The sequence below is a fragment of the Grampus griseus genome, assembly GCF_964374135.1.
Source record: "Grampus griseus genome assembly, chromosome: 1".
Classification (NCBI taxonomy): Eukaryota; Metazoa; Chordata; class Mammalia; order Artiodactyla; family Delphinidae; genus Grampus; species Grampus griseus.
This window is the reverse complement of record NC_139017.1, coordinates 133,220,139-133,247,646: the sequence shown is the minus strand read 5'-3', so window position 1 is coordinate 133,247,646 and position 27,508 is coordinate 133,220,139. Positions and strand designations below refer to the sequence as shown.

Here is a 27,508-nt window from a genome sequence, read left to right as displayed (position 1 = left end):
CGTGAATTATTTACGCTGAAAACAATCAAGGCCCAAAAAGACTCAGGAAGAAACTCGGATGTCCTCCTTAGCTGCCTAAAGAATGTAGACAGAGGACCTCTTCCAGAAAGACAGCTATCATTGTACTATAGTATGAACTAGATATGGTAGACCGAGAGGAATCTAGGAAGGTTTTTTTGTTTGTTTTTTTAAAATTCCTGTGTCCCACTGTCTTAGCACACCCAGCAAACATTTGTTTACCAAACATTTGCTTTTCCATCTTCATGTAAACTGCCTTCCTCCCTTTTGAAGACATAAACCATTACCCCCTACATCCTTTTTTTGTCTTTAGTGGAAGATGTCTTTACAGAGTTACTCAGTTTTGCTGGGTTTCTCCCATGTACACGTGATTAAACTTTCATCTGATTTTCTCCCGTTCATAATGTCAATTTAATTCTTAGACCAGCAGAAGAACCTAGAAGGATAGAGGAAAATTTCTTCCTCCGGCATCCCCAAACCAGGGCCCCTAGCAGATGCAGCTAACCACGTGGCCTCAGCCCCACTGAGCTACTATCCTTGCCTGTAAGACCAAGATGAGAGCATGTATTTGGGGTTGTTATGAGGATAGCAGTGTGACTATCATGCACATGGGCCATATCCAGTTCTGTGAAATCAGTTATTACCGAGGCTTACCTCTCATGACCAGCGTGTCCTTCGAAAATCACTTCCTTTTACTGCACCTCAGTCTCCTTTTCTAGGAAAATAAAGAGTTTAGACTTCTTAAACTATCTTCCAAATCTCAGTCCCATCAGCTTGGGAGCCTGCCTTTTTAATAGACATGGCTTATGTTTGAGCTCAGGTTGGAATCTTCCCTCCTGTTACTTATTGTGAGTCTCAAAACAAGCTAAAAAACGTTTCCTACTCTTTGCATCTGTAAACTATGGACAAATAGTACCTAGCTAACTGGAAAGGTAAGGATCATGAAGATTAAATGACATAGGTGTGTCCAGGGCCCACCAGACTGTAACTTCCTTAGCGGCTGAGGTTCATTTGTTTTGTACATTTAAAAAATGACACCTTTTCAGAAGGTTGTTCACAAAATTGGTTGAGAACATTTTCGTAAAGTATCTCGGGAACAAGACCTCATGCAAAGTAAGCATTCAATAAATATTATTATTATTAATTTCTTTATTTTAACACCTGTCTGCAAGAGTCTTGGTGTTCAGTGCATGGTTGAGAAGCGAAGTTACAGGATACACGTCGGACACATACCCAACAGCGGCTGACGGGAGTCTGCGTGGGTGAGTTCTGCGAGAAGAGCCCCCAAACTAGGAAACTCTCGGCCTGAGAGGACAGAGCCCACTTCAGGCCTTTAAAAGCTCGGGGGAGGCCTTCCCTGGTGGCGCAGTGGTTGAGAGTCCGCCTGCCGATGCAAGGGATACGGGTTCGTGTCCCGGTCCGGGAAGATCCCACATGCCTTGGAGCGGCTAGGCCTGTGAGCCATGGCCGCTGAGCCTGTGCGTCTGGAGCCTGTGCTCCGTAACGGGAGAGGCCAGAACAGTGAGAGGCCCACGTACCAAAAAAAAAAAAAAAAACAAAAAAACCCCAAAAACCTCGGGGAGGCGGGAAGAAACCGGAAGAGGATGCAGTCCACTCCAACCGACAGGCGACCGCCGCAGGAGGCCACGGCAGGGCGCAGGCGCGGGCCAATCCCGGGTCCCGTTCAAAGGGCCAATCGGGGCGAGTTTTACAGGGGCCGTGGCCGGCGGGGGCGGGGGCGGGGCCGCGCGGAGGGCGGGTCGGACCGCCCAACCGAGGCTTGGTGCGGTTCCGCGCGGTTATCGGCAGGGCCGCGCTAGCTAAAATGTAATTTCAGATTGGACAAGTAAGTGACCCTCCGCCCAGTCCCACGTGTGTATCAGGGGCTTTACCAAAAGCGCAGGCTCGCAGCGCGCACGTTCTCCAGCTCGAGAGCGCACCCGGGCCCAAGCCTCCCTCCCCTTTCCCGCAGTCGCTGCCTCCTCTTCCTGCTCTGGCCGCCTCAGTCTTAACGCCAACGCCAGTCGTGCGTTGGCCCCCGAGACCTTGTTGAGTCCACTGTGTCCGCTCCTGGGTGAGGCGTACGGCCACTTAAGAGAAGGGTGGGCCTTTACTGCATCCCCAACGCTGCCTAGGAGATGTCTGGAACCCGGGGTCCCCTGTCATCACTATCCAGTTAACTATGTTAATTTTCTCTCTCCCCCCTTCCCACCGTATTTTGGGACATTTCCCCAGGCATTTTTGAACCTTTTAATTCCAGTCTGGCTACCTAAGGCATTTTAAGGCCAGTGCTGCTTGTAGCTTTCAGCAGCTTATGGTAATGTTTGAGGTGCAATTTAGTTTAGATGGTATAATGCTCTTTGGCTACAGTTATCCTGGGTAGGAAAGGCCTAGGAGTGTCTATTTTTATTAAAGTCCTTTTTTTTTAAGCTGAACAAGATGCAAAATGGTGAATTCCCCTAATCATTGGCTATTTTCCACTAAAGCACTTCTCATGTCTTAACTAATTTTGTCTCTAAATTAAAAAGTCAAGTCATTTCCAAGATAGGGAAGAGCAGTCATTATTAGGTTACTTTTTAAAATAGGATATCAGGAGGGAGAGAGTGATTATGCTTTTGAACCACAAGTCAGTAAGAAAGAAGGCAAGCCTTCTCTTAGTTTGTAACTGGTATATAGATGGTAGAATTCTGCTTTGTTTTGTTTTGCTTGCTTTTCCCCTCTTTCCTATGATCCACCGACTGCATATCCTGAAATTGTACTTTTTAAGTTGCCAGCTGGGTCTTCCAGCCTTTTGACTGCCTCCTGGTCTTCTGGGAATCTCCTGTTAATGAGGTCCTGTGGTTGGCTTTTGACTTGGTGGCCACTGGCCTGGCTCTTGGAGGGAGCCAGCTGAGGAGGGCCTCCTGGTGGGAGGCTCCAAGAACTCTTATTAAGGATGATTGAGGGAACAGAGAGGGTGAGAAGGGCCTGGAGATTGATTTTGAGGGGGAGGGAGGTTGGGAGCCTCCCTGCTGGATTTGGAAGTCAAAACATGTGTATTGGGAGAAAAGAGTAACCCAGAGGGTGGAGATCTGTGTCTTTCTGGATGAAATTAAGAAGTTTACTGGGAGGAGACTGAGCCTTCTTCCAGGCTGTGTTAATTTTTACTGTGGGCCTTGTCTTTTCCTGGAATCTGGTTTTTCCCTAACCTTTCACTTGGTTCAAATCACAGTCAATTACCAGCTGGTTCTGAAAACAGTTTGAGGTAGTGAATCCTGCCCTTAAGCTCACGGCCGGAGTGGGACCACCGCCCCCCCACGCAAAGTATTTGAAATAATTATTTTACCAGAGTGTACTACAGAGATTATTCAACCTCTTACCTGCGCATATTTTTATAATGTGGAATTTAGAGTCAACCCAGCGGATGTAAGAGGCGGTCATCCAAACCAGCTCTTGTGTTCATTCGTTTGTTCACTAATTTGGGAATGTGTTCTTGGCCTGGCATTGTGGTAGGCTCTGGGAAAGCAAGGATGAACAAGACTTGGTCTTTGCTTTCAAGCTTTCATCCAGTCTGCTTCTGTCTAGTCTGGCAAGGGAGATTATATGATAGTGAGCTTAGTGCTGTAGCAAGGTAGAAGAAGATTCTCCTCTCTAATGGGCTGTATGGGAAAAGAATCTAAAAAAAGAGTGGATAGATGTATATGTAGAACTGATTCACTTTGCTGTACACTTGAAACTAACATAACGTTGTAAATCAAGTATACTCCAATAAAAATTAAAAAAAAAAATTCTCAGGAGTTGAGAGAAGTCCAAATGGCCCAATATAGGCTTTTATTGAAAACTTCTCAGAGGAGTTAATACCCAAGTTGAGTTGCAAAGCATCGGTGTGATTGGGTTGGAGAAAGATAGAGGAAAGGGGATTATCTGACTTGGAACAGCATGGGCAAAGCTATGCAAGTCTGGTGCATTGTTGATTAGTATGGGCGGACTGGAAAGGGTAAGGGGAAATCACCAGAAAGGAGGTTCGGGAGAGTGAAAAGCCCAGATCAGGGAAGGTCAGGTGAATCAGGTTAAGAGAGTTTGAAATGCATCTCCAGAGCAAGCAGCAGCTATTGAAGTGACACTGTCAGATTTGTGTTTTAGAAAGTTAATTCTGGCTGCAGGGTGGAGAATGAATTGGAGTGGTGAAGATTGGAGAGAGGCTATTATAATGCAGGTGAGAGATGGGTTAGTGTAGTAGCTATGTGACTAGAGGAGAGAGATTAGAATAGAATGGTTAGGAATTAATTACTGATTGAATGTCGGGGATGAAGAAAGGATGTAGCAGTCAAGGTACCACAGGAAAGAAAAGGCATTCCCCACTAGGATATTTTTCAACAGCTTTATTGAGGTATACGTGACATACAGTAAACTGTACATATATAAAGTGTCTAATTTGAGAAGTTTCAACGTATGTATTTATCCATGAAACCATCATTACAGTCAAGATAAAGAACATTTCTAATACCCCCAAAGATTGCTCATGCCCCTTTCTAATCCCTCCAAGAACCAGTGAGTTGTTTCTGTCACTATTTAAACTCTTTTAGGATTTTATCTGTGGGGTCATACAATATGTATCTTTTGTGTGCGGTGGCTTTTCCTTAGCATAATCCTCTTGAGTTTATCCAGGTTATGTGTGCATACATAGTGTTTTTTTTTTTTTCTTCTGAGTACAACTATACCATATTTAGTTTATCCACTAACCCATTGATGGACATTTGGATTATTTGCTGCTTTTTGGCTACTACAAATAAAGCCGGTGTCCATATTTGTATAAATGTCTTTGTACAGCCTTCATTTCTATTAGTTAAATACTTAAAAGTGGAACAGCTAGTTCACATGGTAGGTGTATATTTAACTTAAGAAACAGCCAAACCGTATTTCAAAGTGATTCCAGTTGCTCCAACTGGTGTGATCACTCTTTTAAATTTTAGCTATTCTAATAATGTGGAATCCTCTCATGGGGTTGTATTGTGCACTTCCCTGATGACTAATAATTTCAAACTTCTTATCATGTTGCTTATTTCCCTGTGTATATTTCATATATCTTCTTGGCTGAAGTGTTTCTTTCTTTTGTCCACTTTTTAAAAATGGGCTGTTTGTTTCCTTATTGACTTTCAAGAGGTTTTTTTTGTTGTTGTTTTTTGCGGTATGCGGGCCTTTCACTGTTGTGGCCTTGCCCGTTGCGGAGCACAGGCTCCGGACGCTCAGGCTCCGCGGCCATGGCTCACGGGCCTAGCCGCTCCGCGGCACGTGGGATCTTCCCGCACCGGGGCACGAACCCGTGTCCACTGCATCGGCAGGCGGACTCTCAACCACTGCGCCACCAGGGAAGCCCAAGAGGTTTTTATATATATTCTCATTAATAAGTTCTTTATCACAGCTGTGATTTGCAAATATTTTATCCCATTTCGTGGCTTATAGTTTCATTTTCTTAGCAGTGTCTTTTGAAAAGCAGAGTTCTTAATTTTGCTGAAGTCTAATTTATCAATTTGTAATTTTGATAATGTAAATTTTATCAATTTATTCCTTTATGGATCATGGTTTTGGTATCTTAGAAATCATGCCTAGCCTGAGATCTCAAATATTTTCTCCCATTTTTCTTTTAAGAAGCTTTATTGTTTTTTATTTTACATTAAATCCAGGATCCATTTCATGTTAACCTGTAGGACCAGATGTGGACAAAGTTTTTTTTTTTCATATGGTATCAGTTGTTCCAGCACCATTTGCTAAAAAATCTATCCTTTCTCCATTGAATTGTCTTTGTACCTTTGATCAGAATCAATTTACCATTTGTATATGTGGGCCCATTTTTGGATGTTTTATTTTGTTCCATTGATTTCTTTGTCTGTTTTAATGCTAGTACCACTTAGTTTTGATGACTGTAGTTTTGTAATAAGTATTAAAATCAGGTAGTATAAGTCCTTCAACTTTGTTCTTTTTAAAAGTTATATTGGTTATTCTGCATCTGTTACATTTCCATTTTACAGTCATTTTGTCAGATTCAAAATAAAGGCCTGTTGAGATTTGAATTGGAACTTCATTTAATTTATACATTAGTTTGGGGAGAGAATTGACTTCTTAAATATTGAGTTTTCTGACCCATGGACACAGTATATCTGTTCATTTATTTAGGTCTTCCTTAATTTCTCTCAGCAGTGTCTTTTAGCTTTCAGTAGATGGGTCTTTGTCAGGTTATCTGTAGGTATTTCACATTTTTTGACGCTATTGTAAACAGTATTGTCTTCTTAGATTTCAACTTTCAATTGTTTGTTACTACTTATATATTGATCATGTATCCTGCCATCTTGCTAACTGACTTATTAGCTCTAATAGCTTTTTTGTGGGTACCATCAGATTCTTTATGTGATCATGTTATCTGTGAATAAAGACAGTTTTACTTTTTCCTTTCAATGAGGATGTCTTTTATTTTTCTTGCTATAATGCGCTGGCTAGAATCTCCACGCAGTGTTGTGTAGAAGTGATGAGAGCAAATGTCTTGCCTTGTTCCTGAGCTTAGGGAAAAGCATTCATATCTTCAGCATTATGATTTATGATGTTAGTTGTATATTTTTTGTAGAAGCTCTTTATCAGGTTTAGGAAGTTCCATTCTATTCCATCTTTGCTGAAAGGGTTTTAGGAAGTTCCATTCTATTCCATCTTTGCTGAAACGTTTTTTTCTTTGTTTTTTTTTAAATGAAGAATGGGTATTGCATTTTGTCAGTTGCTTTTTTCTGTAACTATTGAGATCATAATTTTTCAGAGTCTTAATATGATTAATTACATTCATTTTTTTTGGGGGGAATGTTAAATTAACTTTGTATTCCTGAGATAAATCCCAGGACCTATATTATCCTTTTTATATTTTGTTGGATTCTGTTCTATTTGCTAAAATTTTAAGAATATTTGCATCTGTGTTAATGATGGGTATTGATATAGTTTCTTTCCTTATATTTTAAGTTTTGTTATCAAGATAATTCTGGCCTCATAGAATGAACAGGCAAGTATTTCCTTCTTTTCAGTTTTCTGTAAGAATTTGTGTAGAATTGCCATTATTTCTTTTCTAGAATATCTAGTAGAATTCATCAGTGAAGCCATTGGGCTTGGAGTTTTTTTATGGGGGAGAAGGAGAAGTCAACTGATTTAATAATATAGGACTATTCAGATTATCTGTTTCTCCTTGAATGAGGTTTGATAGTTTGTGTATTTCAAGGAATTTGTACATATCATCTAAGTTGCTCATAATATCCCCTTATTATCATTTTAATATTTATAGAATCTGTTGTAATTTCATCTCCTCATTCCTAAGACTGGTTATTTGTCTCTTTTCTCTTTATTTTCTTGATCATTCTGGCCAGAAATTTATTAATATTATTGATCATCTCAAAGAACCAGCTTTTGGTTTCATTTATTTTCTTTATTGTTTTCATTTTCTTTTTTAACTTACTGATTTCTGCTCTAAAATTTATTATTTCCTTTCTTCTGTTAACTTTGGGCTCCTCTTACTCATTTCTTTCTAATTTATTAAGGTGGAAATTAAGGTCATTTACTTGAGACTTTTCTAAGATAGGCATTTGATGCTGTAAATTTCTAAGTATTGCTTCAACTGCATCCCACAACTTTTGCTGTTTTTATTTTCATTCAGTGAATATACTTTCTAGTTGTTTTTAATGTCTGTTTGACCTATGGTTATATAGAAGTGTGTTATTCAGTTTCCAAATATTTGAGGATGTTCCACATATCTAACTATTATTGACTTTTAATTCCGCTGTAGTCACAGAGAGTACTTTGTATGACTTGAATCCTTTTAACTTTTTGAGACTTGTTTCATGGCTCAGAACGTCTGTCTTGGTAAATGTTCCGCGTACACTTGAAAAGAATGTGTAGTCTCCTCCTGTTGGGTAGAGTGCTTTTTACATGTCAATTAGGCAGCTTCATTGACTACTCTTAATGTTTTATATACTTGCTGATTTTCTGTCTATCTGTTCTAACAATTATTGAGTGACATATTTAATTCTCTCATGATAATTGTAGACATATGCATTTCTCCTTGCAGTTCTATCAGATTTTGCTTTATGTATTCTGATGCTCTGTTATCATGTGCATTAATATTTAGGATTTTTAGGTCATCTTGGTGAATCATCCCCTTTATTATTTCATAATTTCTGATGATATGTTTTGCTCTGATAGCTACTTAATCATTATTCCTGATAATATTTTTGCTTTAAAATCTACTTAATGTTATGTTAATACAGCAAACTTCAGCTTTCTTTTGATTGCTCTTTTATGGTATATCTTTTCTTCCTTCTGCTTTTTAACCTATTTGTCTCCTTATATTTAAAGTGGGCTTCTTTTAGGCAGCATATAGTTAGACTGGGTAACAAAGCAAGGCCTAACAATCTCTGCTTTTTAATTAGGGTGTTTAGACTATATATAATGCAATTCATATGGTTTGTTTTAAACATATCATCTTGCTTTTTTTTTCTGTTTGTTCCATATGTTTCTTGGTCTCTTTTCTCTCTTTTTTTGTCTTCTTTTAGATTAATTTTTTTAAATTCCATTTTCCCCCTTTATTGGCTAATTAGGCATATCCTTTTTTCAGATATTATTTTAGTGGTTGCTTTAAGGTTTATAGTGTACATCTTTAATTTATCAGAGTCAACTTTCAAGTGGTATTATACCACTTCATATGTAATGTAAAACCATATAACAATGTATTTCTAATTGTCTCATAGCCTTTGTGCTACTGCTATTTCATGTTGTATGTTTTACTTCCATATATGTTTTAAACCCCACAATACATGGTTATTATTTTAGTTTTAAGCAACTCTCTTTTTAAGACATTCAAAAAGTATTTAGAAGTCTTTATATGTACCACATAGTTACCTTTATGCTCTTCCTTGCATTTTATGGATCCAGATTTCCATGTGATATTATTTTTCCCCACTTCTTGTGGTGCAGTTCTGCTGGTGGTGAATTTTGGTATGTCATTTTTGGTATGTCTGATAAAGTCTTTATTTCAGCTTTAGTTCTGAAAGATTTTTTCACAGCGTAAAGAATTCTAGATATAAAGTTTTTTTCTTTTAGTCCTTCAAAGATCTTGCTCTACTGTCTCATAGCTTGCATTATTTCTGATAAGAAATCCATTGTCATTCTCACGGGTTATTTTTCTTTGTTGCATAATCTGCCACCCCCCACCCTGACTGCTTTTAAGTTTTTCTCTTTATCATTGGTTTTGAACAATTTAATTATGATGTTTCTTGGTTTAGTTTTCTTTATATTTCTTGTGCTTGGGGTTCATTGATATTCGTGATTATATGGGTTTATAGTTTTCATCAGATTTGGAAAATTTGTGTCCATTATGTCTCATATATTTCTCCTGGTCCCTTCTTTGTTCTCTCTTTCAGGTATTCCCATTTCACATATATTAGGCCACTTGACATTTTCCACAGCTCACTGATGCTCTGTTTATTTTTTCAAAATCTTTTTTTCTCTTTGTTATATTTTAGATAACTTCTATTACTGTGTCTTGAAGGTTACTAATCTTCTGTGTTATCTAATCTCATATAGTTAACTTTTCATCTCAAACATTTTAGTTTTCATTTCTAGAATTTCAACTTGAGTCTTTTTTGAAATCTTGCATGTGTGAACTTTTAAGTTCACTCTTTCCTTTAGCTTTTTGAACATATGAAATTCAGGTATAATAGCTGTTTTAATATGTGTCTACTAGTTCTATCAAATGTGTCAATTCTAGGTCAGTGTCCACTGATGTTTCTCATTTTAGTAGTATTTTCCTGCTTCTCTGCATGCCTGGTAATTTTTGGTTGAATATCAGACATTATGTATTTTACCCTTTTCAGTGCTAGATATTTTTTGTATTTCTATAAATACACTTGAGCTTTGTTTTGGGGCATGAGTAAGTTATTTGGAAACAGTTCTATCCTTTTGAGTCTTGCTTTAAGCTTTGTTGAGTAGGGCTAATTCTTCTTCACTGCTGAGGTAAAACCCTTCTGTGTACTCTACCCCATGCCCTGTTAATTATGAGGTTTTCCACACTGGCTGGTCTGAATAGGCACTATTCATGGCCCTGTGTGAAATCCACTGATTGTTCTCTGTGATCCTTTTGAGTGCTTCTGGCTCAGATAGTTTCCTCACATACATACAGTGATTGGTACTCTCCTGAATACTTCAGGAGCACATCCTCCTGTGCATCTCTCTCCTGTCTTGTACTTTGCCCCAAGAATTCTAGCCTCCTTGTTCTACTTAGACCTCTAGCTCTGGCTCCTCAATTCGGGAAACTGCAGGGCTTGGTATGGATTTCCTCTTCTGTGTCCTCTGTCCCAGGCATTAAGCTTGAGCAGTTTTAGGATACCTCATTTTTTCCCCATCTCTTTGAGATTACTGTAGTTTTTTGCCTGATGTCCAGTGTCCCGAGAACCTTTGTTTCCTGTATTCATTATTTTAGTTGTTTTAGGTGGGAAGGTAAATATGGTGCCTGTTACTCCATCTTGGCTAGAAGTGGAGGTCCTCAACTGGAATTTTTGAAGAAAATTTTAAAAGGGACTATTTGAGGTTATGAGGAAGGGATTTATATAGGACCCTGGAGGTCCTATAACCCCTTCATCAACTTAAATTATTTAGAAAGTTCTTAACAACATGGATGACAAAATGAAGCAGAGTTCATACAGCAGGTACATATGCAGTGCTGTGTGTGTGGGCTGGGTTTAGGCAGAGTGGAAAAATAAAGTAGAAATCATTCAGGCTAAATGTCTGTGTTGCCAGTCCCTTGGGCAATCTGGATTTTGGGCTGAGTTACACTGAAATCTGTTGCAGACCAGGCTGAGGGCTGAGTATCTTGAATTCTGCTACACTGGCCATGGGATGAAGAGATTAAGAAAGGACTCAGTTTCTGGTCGGCTATGGGGGATGAAAGTTGAGAAGGCAAATTATAAAATCAAGCATGATTTATATACACCAAACTCAATGTAGTTTACCAAATTCTGGGATTGTAGAATTATGTGGCCAACTTTGACATTAGAGTGTGGCTATTGGTCGGCTGTTTTAAATCATCATGTGACATAGTGGACAGAGCATGGGGTTGAAGACCCTCTCTGTTTTTTACCGACTCTGTGACATTGGGCAAGTGACCTAAATGCACAGAACCTTAGTTACCCCATCTCTGGGTTGTGGACCCTCCAAAGTTGTTGGGAGGATCAGCAAAGCTGTCTACTAAGTCACTAGTACCAGTCCTGGAAGAGAGAAAATGCTCACGCGAAATCTGTTGATCCAAGACGAGGGTTGGTACAAAATATGAGTTTGAGAAACATTGCGATTCATGTGAAGGTACCTATTGACAGGACATATTAATAGATAACACTGATTTCTAGGGACCTATTAAAGGAAGAGTAGGGTATTTGAAGAGGGCTACCTCAAAGCCCACCTTCAAAGGGACTTTGTGAAGACACCCCAGGTTCCCTTCCCTTTTCTCCTGAACAAGTTGTTCTGATGTTAGTGTCCGAGATTGGGTATTGGGCTGGATGGGCTACTGATTTGTCCCAACATGTGTTGCATCTAGGGGGCCTCCAGGAAGGTAGAGAAGACCTGCTGTGTGCTCACGGTGGGCTACTAGCCCAGCTTCCCTCATCTCCACACAGCATCATGTGGGAACATGGGTATCTGAAGATCATTCTTGTTAAATGTACCAAGTGCCCCGTATCCCTTCTTCCTCCCTCTTTATTTTAGGAAAAGCCACGGCATGGAGGGGTTATAGGAGCTAAAAGTATATAGCAAAGAGGAAAGAAAACTCAGGAGGTCGTGAGAGTCATCTTAAAACGTTTGAAGGGATAGCTCACCCAAAGGAGGTTAGGTGGCTGATCCCGTGGGATAAAAATGAGGACTAGAGGGTGGAAGCCATATAAAGTAGAATTCAACTCAGTACGAGGATCCTTCTTCTTATTATAGTACTAGCTGCGTATTGTGAAAATTCAAACAGCACAGAGAGGGGAAGTTAAAAATTGCCCTTCAAGCTTCCACCGCATTTCTTTTCCCTAGATGTCACTGCAGTAAGCAGGCTTTTGCATATTCTTCCTGAAGTTTTGTATGTTAGGTCCTTATACAATACAGTGGTTCTCAAACTTTAGCATCTGTCAGGGTAGCCTGGCAGATGTGAGCCTCACTCCCCAGAGTTTCTGAATCAGTAGATCTGGGCTGGAGCCTGAGAATTTGCATTTCTAACATGTTCCCTGGCGATGCTGTTGCTGCTCCTCTGGAGATCACAGTTTGAGAACCACTGTTGCTTTTCCTCTTTACAGAGTTAATACAAATGCGTTCATACTATGGTGTCTAAGAACTTGCATTTTTACTTAATAAAATATAATTAGCAATTTTCTTTAGCTTTTCATTGTTTTTAATAGCTGCTTCTGTATCAGTTTTAGCAATTCCCCTATAAATAAACATTGAATTTGTTTCCAGGGTTTTTGTGAGTGTGCCCTTGCCTTTAAAAAAAAGAAAGTTGAAATGGACATTTTTGTATACATCTTTTAGATGAGCCAATCTTAAATGCTTAGAAGTTCAACTCTTGGGTAAAAGGGTAGATTTTGAAAACAGAAAGGAGGTTGAACCAATTATTCTCCCACTAAAAGTGTCTGAAACTGCCTTTTTCCCCAAACTCTTGCCAACGACGGGTACTAGCATTTTCATTTTCTTCCCATTTTTTAAGGTGTACGATTGTATCTCAGTATTCTTTGGATTTGCATTTCCCTCCATCATTTGTGAGGCTGACATGTATGCATTGTATGTCTTTTTCTGTGAACTGCAAGTTTTTATTTCCTCCATCACAAGGAGGAGAGAACAGTATGAACAGAGGCACCAAACCTTCATTTGAGGGACTGCTAGTAGCTTTGTAGAGTTGGAGCCTCAGGGGTTGCAGTCAGGGAGGAGGCAGGGAGGTAAGGTGAGAGGCACAGGCAGAGCCGTAGCTTTGAGGGCCTTGTGGGCCAAAGAAAGAACTTGGGCCTTACTTTGGGCAGAGGCAGTACTGATGGTGTTTAAGCTTACGGTGTAGCTCTTGGCAATTTTAACAGGGCGTGTTTCTGGAGGGGCAAGCTGTCCAATAATCTTCCAGTAACTCATTCTTTAGGCCTTTCACCCTGGGCCTTGAAGCCACCTGGCCATTCTTGATAAACAGGTAAACACAAGACTAGACCAGAGGCCTCAGCCAGCCTCAGGCTGGGCGCTGTCTTCAAGGGAGGAATTTTGCAAGATGGTGCAGGGACTGGGTTTTGTTGCTCTACCTAATACTGTACTGCCCTGAGCCCTTCCTGAATTTACTGACGTCTGACAGCAGTCATCAAGGTTGGTGGGTTCTTCTGTTGTTTTTATTTGAGTGACTTTCTGAGAAAAGCTGTGGATTTGGGCCAATATGCTAATGATAATAATATTGCTTTGAAGGTCTGATTAGTTCTGTAGAATATTATTTTATAGTTAATTATGTCAACAAATCAACAGCAGCCTCTTGGAGAAGAAAGTGAAAGAGGGAGATAAACTACATATATATTTAACAAATTGTTCAGAACTCCAAGAGAGGTAGGAATTCATGTGTTACAAAGAAGAGTCCACTTGACAATAAAAAATCACTAAGTTTGCCTGTAATTTTCCCTGTTATGTGCATAGCTTTGTCATTGGCTTATGGGGTTAAACTATAATAACTTTGCATTTAGAATCAGGACACCAGCCCTGGCTCTCTGTGTGTCTGTTCTGCCACTTTTCTGCTTCCAGGGTCCTGGCATGAGAGTAAGAGGCCGTCAGATTCAGGCTTTGGCTTTTAGTGAACTCAGGCTGTGAATTGGGTTTGTGAAAGATAGACCCCATCTTTCTTCTCTCCTCCGTGCATGTGTCTGTGGGAATGGGGCTCTGGGTCAAGGAGGATGATTGACCTGGGAAGGGGTGCAGTGCTTTACACACAAGAGAGGCTTGCTGATGGTGCTTCTAGAACTCTCCAGGGACGGAGAGTTTTTAGAGGCTTTTTATTTCAAAAGGTATTTGACTATTTTATACGTTAATAATTTCTCCCTCCCTCACAGCCCAGGAATTCCCCTATTACTGCATGACACACGCTGTGCTTGTCTCCAGGTAGAAGGAAGTAGGGGGCCAGAACATTCTCAGTTAATATCTAATGTTTCTCACAGTAGCATTTATAGTGACATAGGTGGTGGTTATTAATCAGAGCATGGAGGGGGCGTTTCTGATGGTTGAGTGTCTGAGAAGTTTTCACAGGATGAACAGACTTGTAATTGTGTTCTGAGTGTGTCCAGGATGAAAGCAGCTTGGTTAGGGAAGGAAAGCCAAGTCATTTCAGGGATGGATAAGAGTCCTGCTCTGGCTTAGGCAAACCTGAATTTGAGTACAGCCTTCTTCCTCTCCAGGTGTCGTGACCATCCGCCGGGTATCACTCCTCTCAGGATTTGAGTGTCCTCCCCTGTAAATGAGGGAAGGGTGGGTGTCATAAATGTGGGCCCCCCTCTCCCTTTCTCTGCAAAGAGAATAGCTTGGAAGGGCTATTAAAGGGCTTGGAAGGCATTTTAACAAGTCAGGAGCTGCTTTATTGGCTCACAAGTATTGAAGAGAAGAGAGCGTAAGCAAGGTTTTATGGAAGGGGACATGGGAGACTCAAAGTTTAATCTGCTTTGAGGTGGTGTTTGTTTTTGGAGTTTGGGGATGTCCTTTGATGCGTCAGATTTTCCATCCGTGATTTCGTTAGGGCCTATACTGTGCATTTGGCCTCAACATGGTTGGGGTTTGTGTTTTCTTTGCGTCAGCTGTTGTGCTGTTGCCTGTGTGGCTCTTGGAGGCTGGTGGGTTTTGGCTACCATCCAGGGCTGCCTCAGAGTTGATCCCTGTGGCTGCCACATTGTGAGGCAGGCATGAGGATTTGGGGAGTTTTGCCTTTTCTGCCTGTTGGAATCCATCTTTGCATTTAAAAGGACAGCCAGCCTTTCTTCTGTCTGATTTAATAACACATCCCTCCCCCAGTCACCGCGTATTTGTCTTTAAAAATGGGCTCAGTCCAAAGCATGAAGATCCTCAACATCCTGAAAAATACTGGGTTTCTGATCCAATGATTGGAACAGTGATGAAAACAATAAACTGGTGCTTCTTTTACCAGCTAACGTCTCTGTATTCTGCAGAGAAAGGTGGAGTTGGAATAAGATGCTTGGCTTCAAGAGTATAGCTGAGATTCCGATGGCAATCTGGAGCCAGCTTACTGCCATGTGTAATATTACCAGGTGCATTAGGTTGAGCTTGAAGTACATCAACAAGGCATAACTTGAGGCATCACCATTTGACTTTCAAAAACCAGCTTCTTACATTAAATTGTCAGCTCTTTAAAATCAGAAATGATATATTTTTCAGCTTCCTATTCCTAGTGTCCTGGCACAGAAAAAGCACTTAACATTTGTTTACTGGAATTTGAGCTGTTAGACATGGTGAGAATACCTAGGTATAGATCATGCATATTAAGTAATTGCAGATGTCCAGAGGTGATTTGATGGTGAAAAGGGAAGGTTGGCACATGTTAATAGTCCTAATAGTTGCTGCCGTTTACTGAGCATGTACCATATATCAGGCACTGTGCTGGGCACTTCGGTTATACAATCCTAGTTCATTGTTCAAAGAATACAATGAGATTGGAGCTGCAGGAGACAGCCTTTCACTTTCAGAGAAGTACCTGTCAAGAAGCTGTACATTTTCTCCCATGAGTATTTTTGGTAAAGCCAGTGGAGAACCAGATATTATTGCCAGATTAGCGCTTTCCTTCCCATCCCGAACTTTCTCTCCATCTTAGAGCATGTGTGCATTGTTTAAAGTGGTATTTAGTTCCTTCTGTCAAGGAGACTAAAGTTGACCAGTGTACTCATTGCTTACCTTTTTCTTCCCAAACCTACCAACCCCCTGATTGCAATATAACTAAATAAAAGAAAAAACTTGTGTGGGTCTCGTGTACTTGAGCTCCCAGCCAAGACCAAAGATCAAAGTCAAGAGAGGATATTGAGCTCCCTCCCAGGTCCCTGGGACGCTGTATGTGCAGACACTGTTTCCACGTCAGTCCTGGAGGAGTAGCCCTTTGAGAAATAGGACTGCAGGTAAGCTCATCCACTTTGGAGCCTTGTAGTCTTAGGAAACGTTGTTACTGGTCTTTGGTCACTTAGGGGAAGAGAAGGAGGAAAATACAAGAGAACAATCCCCGGAGGTTGGTTTTCAGCACTGGTATTTGAGCATGACCCCTTAGAATCTCTGGGATAGTTGTGCAGAGAACAGCCTCCCGTGTCTGTGACCCTCTTTCCTTTTCTCACGTTGCCTTTGAGCAGCTTGCATGCTTGTTAAAGAATCAGCCATGAAACCTCTGGTTTTCTGTGGCACATTTCTAATAATATTTGTAAAGGCTATTATTTAATGAACCGCATACATATTTACCATCAGAGCAGTCTTTTGATGGTGAACAGGGGCTAAAAGCCAGTCCAGTCTGCGCTGGGGACTTGGCTGGGAGGCTGTTTCTGCCCTTCAGAGCCTCCTATAGACTGAAAAGTTAGGTAAAGCTCGGGACGTGTGTGCAGCCAGCTTGAATTTCTCCCTGTAGCTTTTCTTTGCCTTGGCCTTCACAATGTATGTCCTTATTTCTCCATCTGACCAGCCTCCCTATATTCCCTATTAGTTGTTTTTGTTTTTAGAGAATTTATCTTTGACTGAAATGAATGAATTGGAACTAATGTTCTGACTCTCAGCATTCATCCATTGGGCTCTGGAGCCATACCGTCCTGGCCTGGAGTCTCAGCTCCTCTGGTTTTGTGCTCTATGACGTTAAATAGCTTTATTGCTGAGAACCTCAATCTCCTAAACTGGAAAATGGGCTCATAGTGCCAACCACACGGGATTGTTACAAAGGTGAAGTGAAATCACAAGATCAGGTGGGCGGTTTGCAGAGCAGAGCTTAATAAATGCTAGTTGTTGCTGCCTTTGTTGTTGATATTGATATTGAAGAAGTTTTTGAAGGATTTGGTTTTCACTTTTAGGTTGGTGTGTAGAAAGAGCCCTAAACTTGCCTTAAGAGGCCAGGGTTCAAATGCAGGTGCTGCTGTTGTTTGCTGTTTGTGGTACTAAGGGCAAATTTCCCCATCCCACCAACATATAAAATGGTGATAGGGTTACCAGCTTGACTGAGTTTCAGTCAGAAAATATGAACACATGTGTAAAAGTGCCAGGCATGCGGGAGGATCCTAATCCTTTTCTAAAAAAAGAACAAATTGGAAGAGGGAATAATGTTTTTCACTTTGCAGTTACTTTATTTCTTGAGGCCAAGAGGGACTGGAATACAGCTTGGAGTCTAGGACACAGCCGAGAGTACCTATGACCCAGGAACAAAGGGCACAGAAAGGGGAGACAAGGAGTCTGAGTTGCAGAAACTCCTCTGGCAGAGTTTTTATAACTCACAGGGTTGAGTTTCAGGGAAGCTGCCTAAGGGCTTGAACTTCTTTGTTTCCCTTCTTTCAGGGTCCAGGTGTGGAAACAATCATAAAGAGATCACTTAAAACTATAGTAATGGGAAACATGGTGAACTTGAAATATTTAATTAGGATCTATTTCTTACAAAAACATGAACTGGGAGGTCTGTGCGAACAGTGCAGGGAGGGTAAGATGCCCTTGTTCCCGTGGGTTTGACTCTCTTCCCAACTGATGTCTCAGTTAAATGGTCTAGAAATGGGTAGTTTGCCAGAGAGAGGCCACCTGGTGTTGAGGAAGGGTCAGTCTCTGAAGGTGGTCAGCCTGAGTTCTGAGTTAGCCGGTTGTAGACAGAGTAGGCAGGAATACCTAGCAGAGTCCTTGGCAAATGGGCATTTACTGAATGGAGGGTATCAGGCCGTATATCATCCTGAGAATGGTTAGGGATTTGGGAGCCGGAGGGAATGAGATTGCTCTCAATGCCATCACTTGCGAGTTATATGACATACTGGAGCAAGTTATTAACTAGTCTAGGACTCGTTTTCCTCATCAGTAAAATGGGGATGATAACAGTAATTATCCTCAGGGGTCGATGTCAGGATACAAAGTGGATTAAGAATGTAAGCAAGCTGCTTAGCAAAGCATCGGATACACAGTACATTTGTACCTTTTATTATTTCCCTAAAGATAGGTTTTAAAGGTGTCCACTGAGTCTCAGAGACTTGGTGAGTTCGTGCTATGTGCCAGGCACTGGGCTAACACTGGGGATACAGCTGTGGTCCAGGCAGCACTGGAGTTAATGTCTAATGGCAAAGCTCCACTGTCCATACGAGTGTGTGTGTGTGGGCGGGGGGTGGGGTGGTGGTGGTGGTTCTCCCAAAGGATGGGCTCTTTCCTGTTTAGCCAAGAGATGGGTCCAAAACCCAGAGCTGGGGGAAGCCCTGAGTCAGCTGCAGAGTGGAAATCTGCCTCTTTGGACTTTATTGGAGGTAAATCAGGATGTCTGGGTAGTGGGTGGTAAGATGAGGAATTCCTTGTAAAGGAAGACAGTCAAAAGTGAGGGAGCCAGGCCTGAGGAGCTGGGCCAGCCCCCTGGGGGACTCTTTTGTCACTGGCGCTGGCAGGAGTACAGAGAAGCCTGGATGATGGCTGGCCAGGTCTGTGTAATCCAGAATGTTTGTATAGATTCTTCATTTCCTGTGTTTTCCCCCTTGTTTCTCCCTCCAGTGTTTAGAATAATCTTGGACAATTCTAGCCAAGGACAGAGAGTTGTTGGCTTGTCAGGATCAGTGTTGGGGAGCAGCATCCCTGGGCCCTTCCAAGTGGTGACAGGGGGAAGCTAAGAGAAGGAACCCCGAGTACAGCAAGAGGATGTGTATGTGGTCAGTTCGGAGAGGTGGAACAGCGAGCCCGGTCAGGCTTCCTCCTCTTTGCAGATAAAGAGACCGAGGAAGATCTGAGCCATGGCACTGTCCCGTTTTGTCCTTCACTGTATCCTCAGCTCTTAGCAGGGTGCCTGGCACAATCCGCATTTCTTTGAATATCAGTCATTGATTGCAAAATGCATCATTATTTCATGTACCACTAAGAAGGAAAGAACATGCTACTGATCAGTCGTAAGATGCCATTGGTTGCCCAGTCACTAATTTTGAAGACGCTAAATGTGAAAAAAATGAGTGTCTCCGAATTAATAAAATGTAGTTGTAAGCATCCAATAAATATTTGTTAATTGGATGGATGAAGCATACAGAGATTAGAATCAAGGAAAAACCCTAGTGCAGATAAGTACAAACCTAGGAATCCAACTATTAAAGCATTAAAGCCCGAACCTGTTCATCCTTGTTTTCTGTGGATTCACTGATCTAGGTGTTCATTCCGTAAACATTTATTGAAAACCAGTTATGTACCAGACACTGTACTGGTTTGGGGATGTAGAAACTGTAGGAGCTGGGGATCCAGAAATCAATCAGTTCCTTTCTTCAGGTTCAGGCCAATAAGGGAGACGGACACAGAAACAAAAAATTCACAGTCAGAGTGGTCTTCAAAAAGTTGGCAAAGAAAGTAGGGGCACAGTACTCTGGTGGCAGCAGGGCGTGGAGAGAGGCAAGGCAGTCTTTCCTGAAGAGGTGGTGGTTTAGCTGGATCTTGAAATGGAAGTCAGCAGGCACACAAGAGAGGAGGGAGGTAGCAAGGGAAGAGAAGCACGAGGGGAGACAGTCCCGTAGCAGTGCGGTACACCTGCGGTCCTGCGAGGGGTTCAGGATGTCTGGAGCTTGGTGTGAGAATGGGCAGGACGGAAGTGGATGTGGCTGGACAGCAGGCAGAGGGCAGCTCCTGGAGGGCCTGGGATGCCGTGCAGAGGGCCTCATCCAGTGGTTTTCAGCCATCCTGAGTCCTGAGGAAGGACCCAGCAGAGCGATTGCTGGGGGCAGGCTAGAGGGCCAGGCAAGGGTGATCTTTGCTTCAAACAGAGCAGCTCTGCTTGGATCTGTTTTATTTCAATTTTTCCGAGTAATGGCTTGAAGGAAAGATATTCCTTTTGGATGCTTGAAGGAATGCATGGTTTGAAAACTGGTGCCACTGGTCATACGGGCGAGGACATGAGAAGGCACTTAGGCTGGAGCCTGGGAGTTGCTCTGTGAAGCTCAGACAGAGGTAGCACATGCTCTTAACTACAGATTCCCCATTGGCCTCTACACCTGCCTGTGAACCACAGGGGGCCACACACCTTTGGGAAATCTTCGTGATCAAGTCAGAAGCTATCACTTGTAATGAAGCTGTTTTTGACTGGGATAAATAGCCAGGAAGCTGTAATGGAACATCTGCTGGCTGACTTCATTTTAGAATTCCCAGGTGTGACCTTGCCAAGGAAACATTACCTTTTTGAAGTGGAAGGGTGCAGAGCGCTGCTGCGGTTGAAATGAGACCCTGGGCGCTGAGGCCGCCCCGAGCTCACCTGGGGAGTTGTAGCATGTTCACCAGCATGGGTATCTTGGGGGCTTGTTCTTATTCTTTAAAAGGCCAATCTGGAAAATGAAAGCCTCTGTGAGATGTCTGTGTCATGGGGGCTAATCTGACCAGAGGGACTCAGAGCTGCAGTGCAGGCCAAGGAATTCCTGAGTGTTCTCTGGTCAGATTTCCTTGTAACTCGCAAGGGGTCTGTAAAGAAAACAGATTGTTTAACAAGTTCCTGATCCTGTCTCCCTCGAGGCTCCTTCCCAATTCCCAGTCACTTCCTGACATGGCTGCAGTATATTTGCCTCTTCTCCAAACCTGTATCGCAAGCTGCTAAGAAGGAAAGGAAGGGACATGAGACAGATGTGGGACCTCGGGTCCAGGCTGCTCTTGAGTGGTGCTGGCTAAATCTTTTAACTTCTCAGAGACCTATTTGCCCATCAGTATAAAATGCATCAATGTGCATTTACTGTTCTTAAGTGTGTGGACCTAGCATTAAGAGAAAAGTTACATATCTCTTGGCGTCTCATCTTAGTCACCTGTAAAATAGATTTTTAACTATACTCACCTTCAGGGGGAGAGGGGAATTGGATGAAGGCAGTCAAAAGGTACAAACTTCTGGTTATACGATAACTAAATGCTAGGAATATAATGTGCAACGTGATACATAGAATGAACACTGCTGTATTTATATATGAAAGTTAAGAGAGTAAATCCTAAGATACCTCATCACACAAATTTGTTTTTCTGTTTCTTTACTTTTAAATCTCTATGAGATGATAGATATTCACTAAGCTTATTGTGATAATCACTTCTTAATGTATGAAAGCCAAATCATTATGCTGTACACCTTAAACTTACACAGTGCTCTATGTCAATTATATCTCAATAAAACTGGAAGAAAAGAAGTAGTCTCACCTTGTAGAGTCGTAGTGAGTAGAGGGGCTGTATGTACTTTTTACAGTGCTTGTTGGCACGTAATAGGTGCTCAGTACATAGTTTTTTGAATGAATGGCCGCCTGGGCAGATGAGGTTCCTTTTCAGCGCCATGGGCATTGTCCTTGTTTCGATTCAAATTCACTGAGAAGAGAATGCATATCTATTGCCTCCAGATTCTCAGCTCTATAACCCTTTATTTATCCTCATAGCACTTTTCACCCAGTGTCAGGACTTTGCTTGAATAATTAATGCAGTTCGTAAATCCTCACCATCTGACTCCCTTCCAAGAACAGAAACTCCATATCTGAGGCCATGCCTGTCTGTTCACCCACTACCTAGCTCAGTGCCTGTTAGCGCACTGGCAACAATGAATGTTTTGTTGGATGAATAAATAATCAATGGCTACCAGTTCATCAGCTGCATCCCTTCATTTCCACTTTCAAGTTGTGCCATGCTTGGCTTTGCAGACCCACTTGGTCTTCACGTGGTTTTGCCCTTGATACCCGCAGGTGGAGGGACGGCAATGCCCGGCGGAGATCGGGACCTCGGGAGCTACTACGTGGGTGTGGACGTGGGGACAGGCAGTGTCCGTGCAGCTCTGGTGGACCAGAGGGGTATCCTCTTGGCTTTCGCAGACCAGCCAATCAACCAGTGGGAGCCTCAGTTCAACCACCACGAGCAGTCCTCCGAGGACATCTGGGTTGCGTGCTGCATCGTCACAAAGGTATGGCCTCAACTCTCGCGTTCTCACATGTGTTCTCCTGCTCCCACCTGCTGAGTGTGTATAGTGTGTCCATCTGGTGCCAGGGACAACGTCGGGGTAACTTTAGACACAGGCTTTGCCTTTAGGGAGCTCATGGTCTATGGCAGAGACCAACAGACAGCTGGGATGTAACGTGATATGTGCTGGGAGCAAAGTGACTGTGGCTAGAGCTGAGGAAGGGGCCAACACTGAGGGGCTCCAGGTAGACAGGATGGAGGATGCAGAACATGTAGACAGAGGATTCAGTCAGATGTGACCGAATGTGAAGATGTCACTGATAACCATAGATGACCTCTACTGCGCCCTCAGGTGTGCCCAGTGCTGTGTAAAACATGTTAACATGCATTATGCAGTCAAATCCTCACAACGACCCTATAAAGGTACCCTCATTTTATTGAGGAGGAAACAAAGGCATAGAAAGATTAGGTAACTTACTCAAGTTCATGCAGTTAGTAAGTAGGAAAGGCAGTCTGACTCCAGTGCTGCACCCTTAGTCACTGGACTCTCCTGCCTTCCAAGTGGACAAATGAGGGGAACCTCATTTTGTTCAGAGGGAACTGCATGTGCAAAGGCACAGTGGCCTGAGAACACGGTGGGTTCTGAGAAAGGAAGGAAGTCAGGCAAGACTAGTGCATCTCTGAGTTGTGCTGGGTAGACGTTTATCTTGAGTGGCCTTGGTTTGCGGTCCGCTTGCTGGCTTGGGAAAAGGAGTGATGCTGGTTGAGAATTGTTCCCTTTTAGTTTCACTTGACTGGTTTTACATCCTGGTGATCAGGAACGACAGAGGTGCTTTTGTAGTTTTTTCCAGAGGGAAAAATAAAGTCCTGGGTTCTCTCTTCTCCCTGTTCCTAGTTTAGTTCCTTAAATATTCATGAAGGGCTTGGTAATTTGCAGATGGACAATTCACCATTCTGTCCGTATTGATCAGTCTGTTTAAACTTTAATGAGCTCTGGGCTGATGTTAGTGCCCCTGGAGAAGAAGGCAGGGAGCGAAGGTGGGGGTGGGAGGCACTGGAGCATTATTATATAGGAATAAAAGGGGGGCACATCTTCTCTTCTGCCTGTTTAATTTTCCTCCTCCCTCCCCCGCCCCGTCCCAGCCCCGCCTTGGTGAGAATCTTCTACTCTTTGCCCTTGGGTCTCCTTTGTTCTTCCAACATATAGCATTTCTTGCCATTAAGGAAATTGTCAAGAAAAAATTTTATCCCCTGATGAAAAGCTACTTTAAAAACAGGTCTGCTCTAAGTACAGCTTGGTTTAATGTTGGATTTTTTAATCATCTCTCGGTGGCAGCCACCTCATCATCTGCTTGCACCCCATTAGCCACGTGAGTGCTCTGGGCATTTGTCCTTAGCGAGGATGTCTCTCTGTAGCAAACCTGGATAAAGCTATTGGGTCTTAGGCTGTTCCCCTCGCATGGGGTATGGCCATGTGGCCGCATGTCAGAAGCCATATGATAAACATGACACACCTACTCACAGCTATATTGCTATGTGAGGTTGAAGGAGGGGAGCATGTTTATATTAGAGAGGTAACACACCAGAGAGCACAGATTCTGGAGCCAGACTGCCTGGATTGACATCCCAGTTTCAACATTTATTAGCTTGTCTTCTTGGACAAGTTACTTACGGTGTCTTGCTTGAGTTTCATCATCTGTAAAATGGAATGATGACTGTACCTATCTGCATTGGGTCCTTGTGAGGATTAAATGAGTTAATACATATACAATGTCGTAACAGTGCCTGGAAATGAGTAAGCACTATGATTCCTATGGCGATGATGATGACAATAACAGAAATGAGTAGATTATGGAGGAGAGTGAATTTCTAAGATGAAATACTGAAAAGTCAATGTCAGTAAGGGAGGCACCTCATGGGAATATTCACTCCTTTTGTCGTTAGGGTTCTTTCCATGTAAGATTTTGAGAAGCAATGGTCTGGGGCAAGGGGTGACATAAAATACATCCCGAGCTGTCTTGTCTTTCTCAAGGACTTAAGGAAGTCAAGAGTTTGAGAGCAGTTGTACTTACTGCTTCCTTTTCCCTAAGTTGCTCACATTGCCTCAGACGCTTTCCCCTTAGTCAAGTTAATGAAAACAATAAGAACAACAGTAACAATATGATGATGATGATGGCAGCTAACATTTCTTGGGCACTGATTATGTTCCAGGTACCATGCTGAACACTTTATACCAATCACTTCATTTTATCCACACAACAGCCTCTTTTTTTTTAAAAAAAAAAAAACTGAAATATAGTTGATTTACAATGTTGTGTTATTTTCAGGTGTACTATTTTTTTCGGATTCTTTTGTCTTATTGGTTATTAAAAAATATTGAGTAGAGTTCCCTGTGCTATACAGTGGGTCCTTGTTGGTTATCTGTTTTATATATAGTAGTGTGTATATGTTAATCCCAAACTCCTAATTTATCCCCCTACCCTTTTCCTTTTGGTATCCATAAGTTTGTTTTCTGTGTTTGTAGGTCTAGTTCTATTTTGTATCTAAGTTCATTTGTATCTTTTTTATTAGATTCCACGTACAAGCAATATTATATGATACTTGTCCTCTGTCTGGCTTAGTTCACTTAGTATGATAATCTCCATGTTGCTGCAAATGGCATTATTTCATTCTCTTTTATGGCTGAGTAATGTTCCATTGTATATATGTACCACATCTTCTTTATCCATTCCTCTGTTGATGGTCATGTAGGTTGCTTCCATGTCTTGGCTATTGTAAATAATGCTGCAGCGAACATTGGGGTGCATGTATCCTTTCGAACCATGTTTTTCTCTGATATATGCCCAAGAGTGGGATTGCTGGATCTTATGGTAGTTAAGAACCTCCATACTGTTCTCCATAGTGGCTTCACCAATTTATTATGAACTCTGTTTTAGAGCTGGAAGAAATGAGCTGTTAAGAGGTAAAGAAACCACCCAAAGTCAGGGGTTGGGCTGCTGCTGTCTCCCTCTTGCTCTGTTTTTGTCCCTCTCTTCAGCCTCATCTTATTCCACATGCCCGCATCTTGGAAATCGTATTAAGCTACCTGAATTTTTTTTCTAAATTAGCACTGAATGGAGAACTTTGAACTTATCCTGATTGTTATATTAAGCATTCTGAATTACAAGTGCCTTTACCCAGCTGTCTGCTTATGTGGAAAATGTGTGCCCCCCCCCAAGCAGGGGTCATATCTTGTTTACCTGTATTTCCTTAGAGTTCCTCACTTGTAATGTGCCCCATTCATGTCTGTTGAGTACGTGAATGAGTGAAATATCTGTTGTTTTCATTATCTGGCATGCTCTTCTCTCATCTTTTTTGTAACCTGCCCAGTTCCTGGGTACCTTTTAAAGTAAAATTAAGCATTACTTCCCCCTGGGAGCCTTCCTCTGGATGACCTCTGACAGTCCCTGCCTGCCCTTGACAGCCTCAGAAGAAAGAGGGTGAGAAGTCCCTCTCTGCTGCCCCAGAGCCCACGTATTCACCTGTATCAGTATCTGGTCCTTACCAGATTGTGTTTTAATTGGTGACTTGTTTTAACCATGAGCTGAACTCTTGGAGAGTGTCATCTCTGTGTCCACAGCACCTAACACATTGCTTGGCACAAGTTTGATGCTCAGTAAATGGTTGCTGAATAAATGTTACTTAGAGCTAAAAACGAGCAAACAGAAAACATTCTGACATCCCTTATCTTGTTCAAATGTTGCAATAACTCTATGACATAGTTTTCCATACTTCCTATTTGACACGTGAGGATATTAAGGCTCTGAAACTAATGAGTATTAGAGACAGACGTAGACCTCTACTGAGATGGCTCCAAATCCTCTTCTCTGTTCTACTCACCACTGCCCCTGAAACTGTCAAGTCTTCATTGGGTTGATACCCACACATCTAAAAATCTCTATGGAAACGCACAAGTCCTAGAGCTTATGTCGTCCTTGATTTTAAGAGTTTATATCCCTTTTTGGAGCCGCAAATCTTAATCACCTCAACAAGGCAAGAACATTGCAAGGTAGTGTCTAGTAACAGCTTCCATTAGGAAGAAGATAAGCTGGAGGTACCATTCAGCCAGCAGGTATTTGTCAAGTGTCATTAGTCTGCGAATATTTATTGAGCACCTACTATGTGCTGTGCTCTTTGCTAAGCGCTAGATTATATATGGGAGTGAGGGCTACAACAGGTTCTCTGCCCCTAAGGATGAAATAGTTCAGTTGCATGGAAAAAAATAATACCCATGAAGCCAACGAAATACCATTTTGTTCTAAATTGTACCAGCTATGTGAGTAATGGTTGGAGAGAGAAGGAGCGGAAGAGGGAGTCACCCGTGTGGGATTGAGCAATCATGTCAACCTCCTATATTTATAGAACTTTTATGGTTTACAAAGTACATTCCTATCCATTTGATTGTCATACAAGGTAGGTAGGGGAGGGGTTGTTACTCCCATGTTAAATTGAAAAGAAATACTGAAATCCAGAGAGTTAAGTGACTTTCCCTAAGTCACCCAGGAAGTGGGTGATAAGCCTGAACTCAGGCCAGATCTCTGCATTCCCTCCATCTCCAACACCACATACCTTCATCTTTTGTCTGGATTAGCCTTGGAATGTAACTGACCTCATCTATGTCTGTGCACTTCCCCTCTCCAATTGTGCTCCTTCTTGAGCTGGAATTATAGATATCTGTTAATGCTAACTTGATCAGGTCACTCTTTTGCTTACAGCTCTTCTGTAGCCCCATACTACTGCTTGGATAGAACTCAGAATCCTTAAATGGCCTGTAGGCGCTGTGTGGTTTGGTTTCAGCCTGCTCTCCTGGCTCATCTCATGATGCTTCTCTCAGCTCTGCCTTCCACCCATATTCTCCTTCTGTCATAATCCCACACATGCACTGCTCCCCTTGTCCTCTGGCCGGGCTTTTGCACACATTCTTTCTTCTTCCTGCACACTCTTCCTGCCTTCCGTTGACATATTTCACTCCTATTCATCCTTAGATCCATACTGTCCGATACAGCAGTCACTAGCCACATGTCACCGTTTAAATTTAGTTAAAATTAAATAGAGTTTAAAATTTGGTTCCTCCATTGCAGTAGCCACGCTTCAAGTGCTCGACAGCCACGTATGGCTGGTGGCTGCTGTGCTGGACAGCACAGGTACAGAGCATGTCCATCACTGCAGAAGGTCCCTTGCATAGTGCTGCACTGGATCATAGTTCAAAAGGCAGTTGTTCAAGGAGGAAGCCGTTTCTCGCCCAATGTTACCTCCCAACTAAGTCCTATTTTACTCAGTGTTTTCACGTCTCTTGTACTTTTTTGTCATAGAACTTCACATG

General features: G+C 42.1%; 1 protein-coding gene across 3 annotated transcripts in view; it reads left to right on the top strand.

The window, feature by feature from the left end:
• Nucleotides 1-1,704: 1,704 nt before the first annotated feature.
• Nucleotides 1,705-27,508, top strand: part of FGGY (FGGY carbohydrate kinase domain containing) — a 421,541-nt gene continuing 395,737 nt past the window's right edge. Inside the window, exons 1-2 of one of the 3 annotated variants that reach the window (XM_082669259.1) lie at nt 1,705-1,864; nt 21,936-22,150. In XM_082669259.1, the coding sequence (XP_082525385.1) occupies nt 21,950-22,150 (201 nt within the window). In that variant the 5' untranslated portion in view covers nt 1,705-1,864; nt 21,936-21,949. Of the gene's footprint in view, nt 1,865-16,065; nt 16,179-21,935; nt 22,151-27,508 lie in introns of those variants that run through there. The other 2 variants (XM_082669261.1, XM_082669262.1) reach the window with 2 other exon arrangements.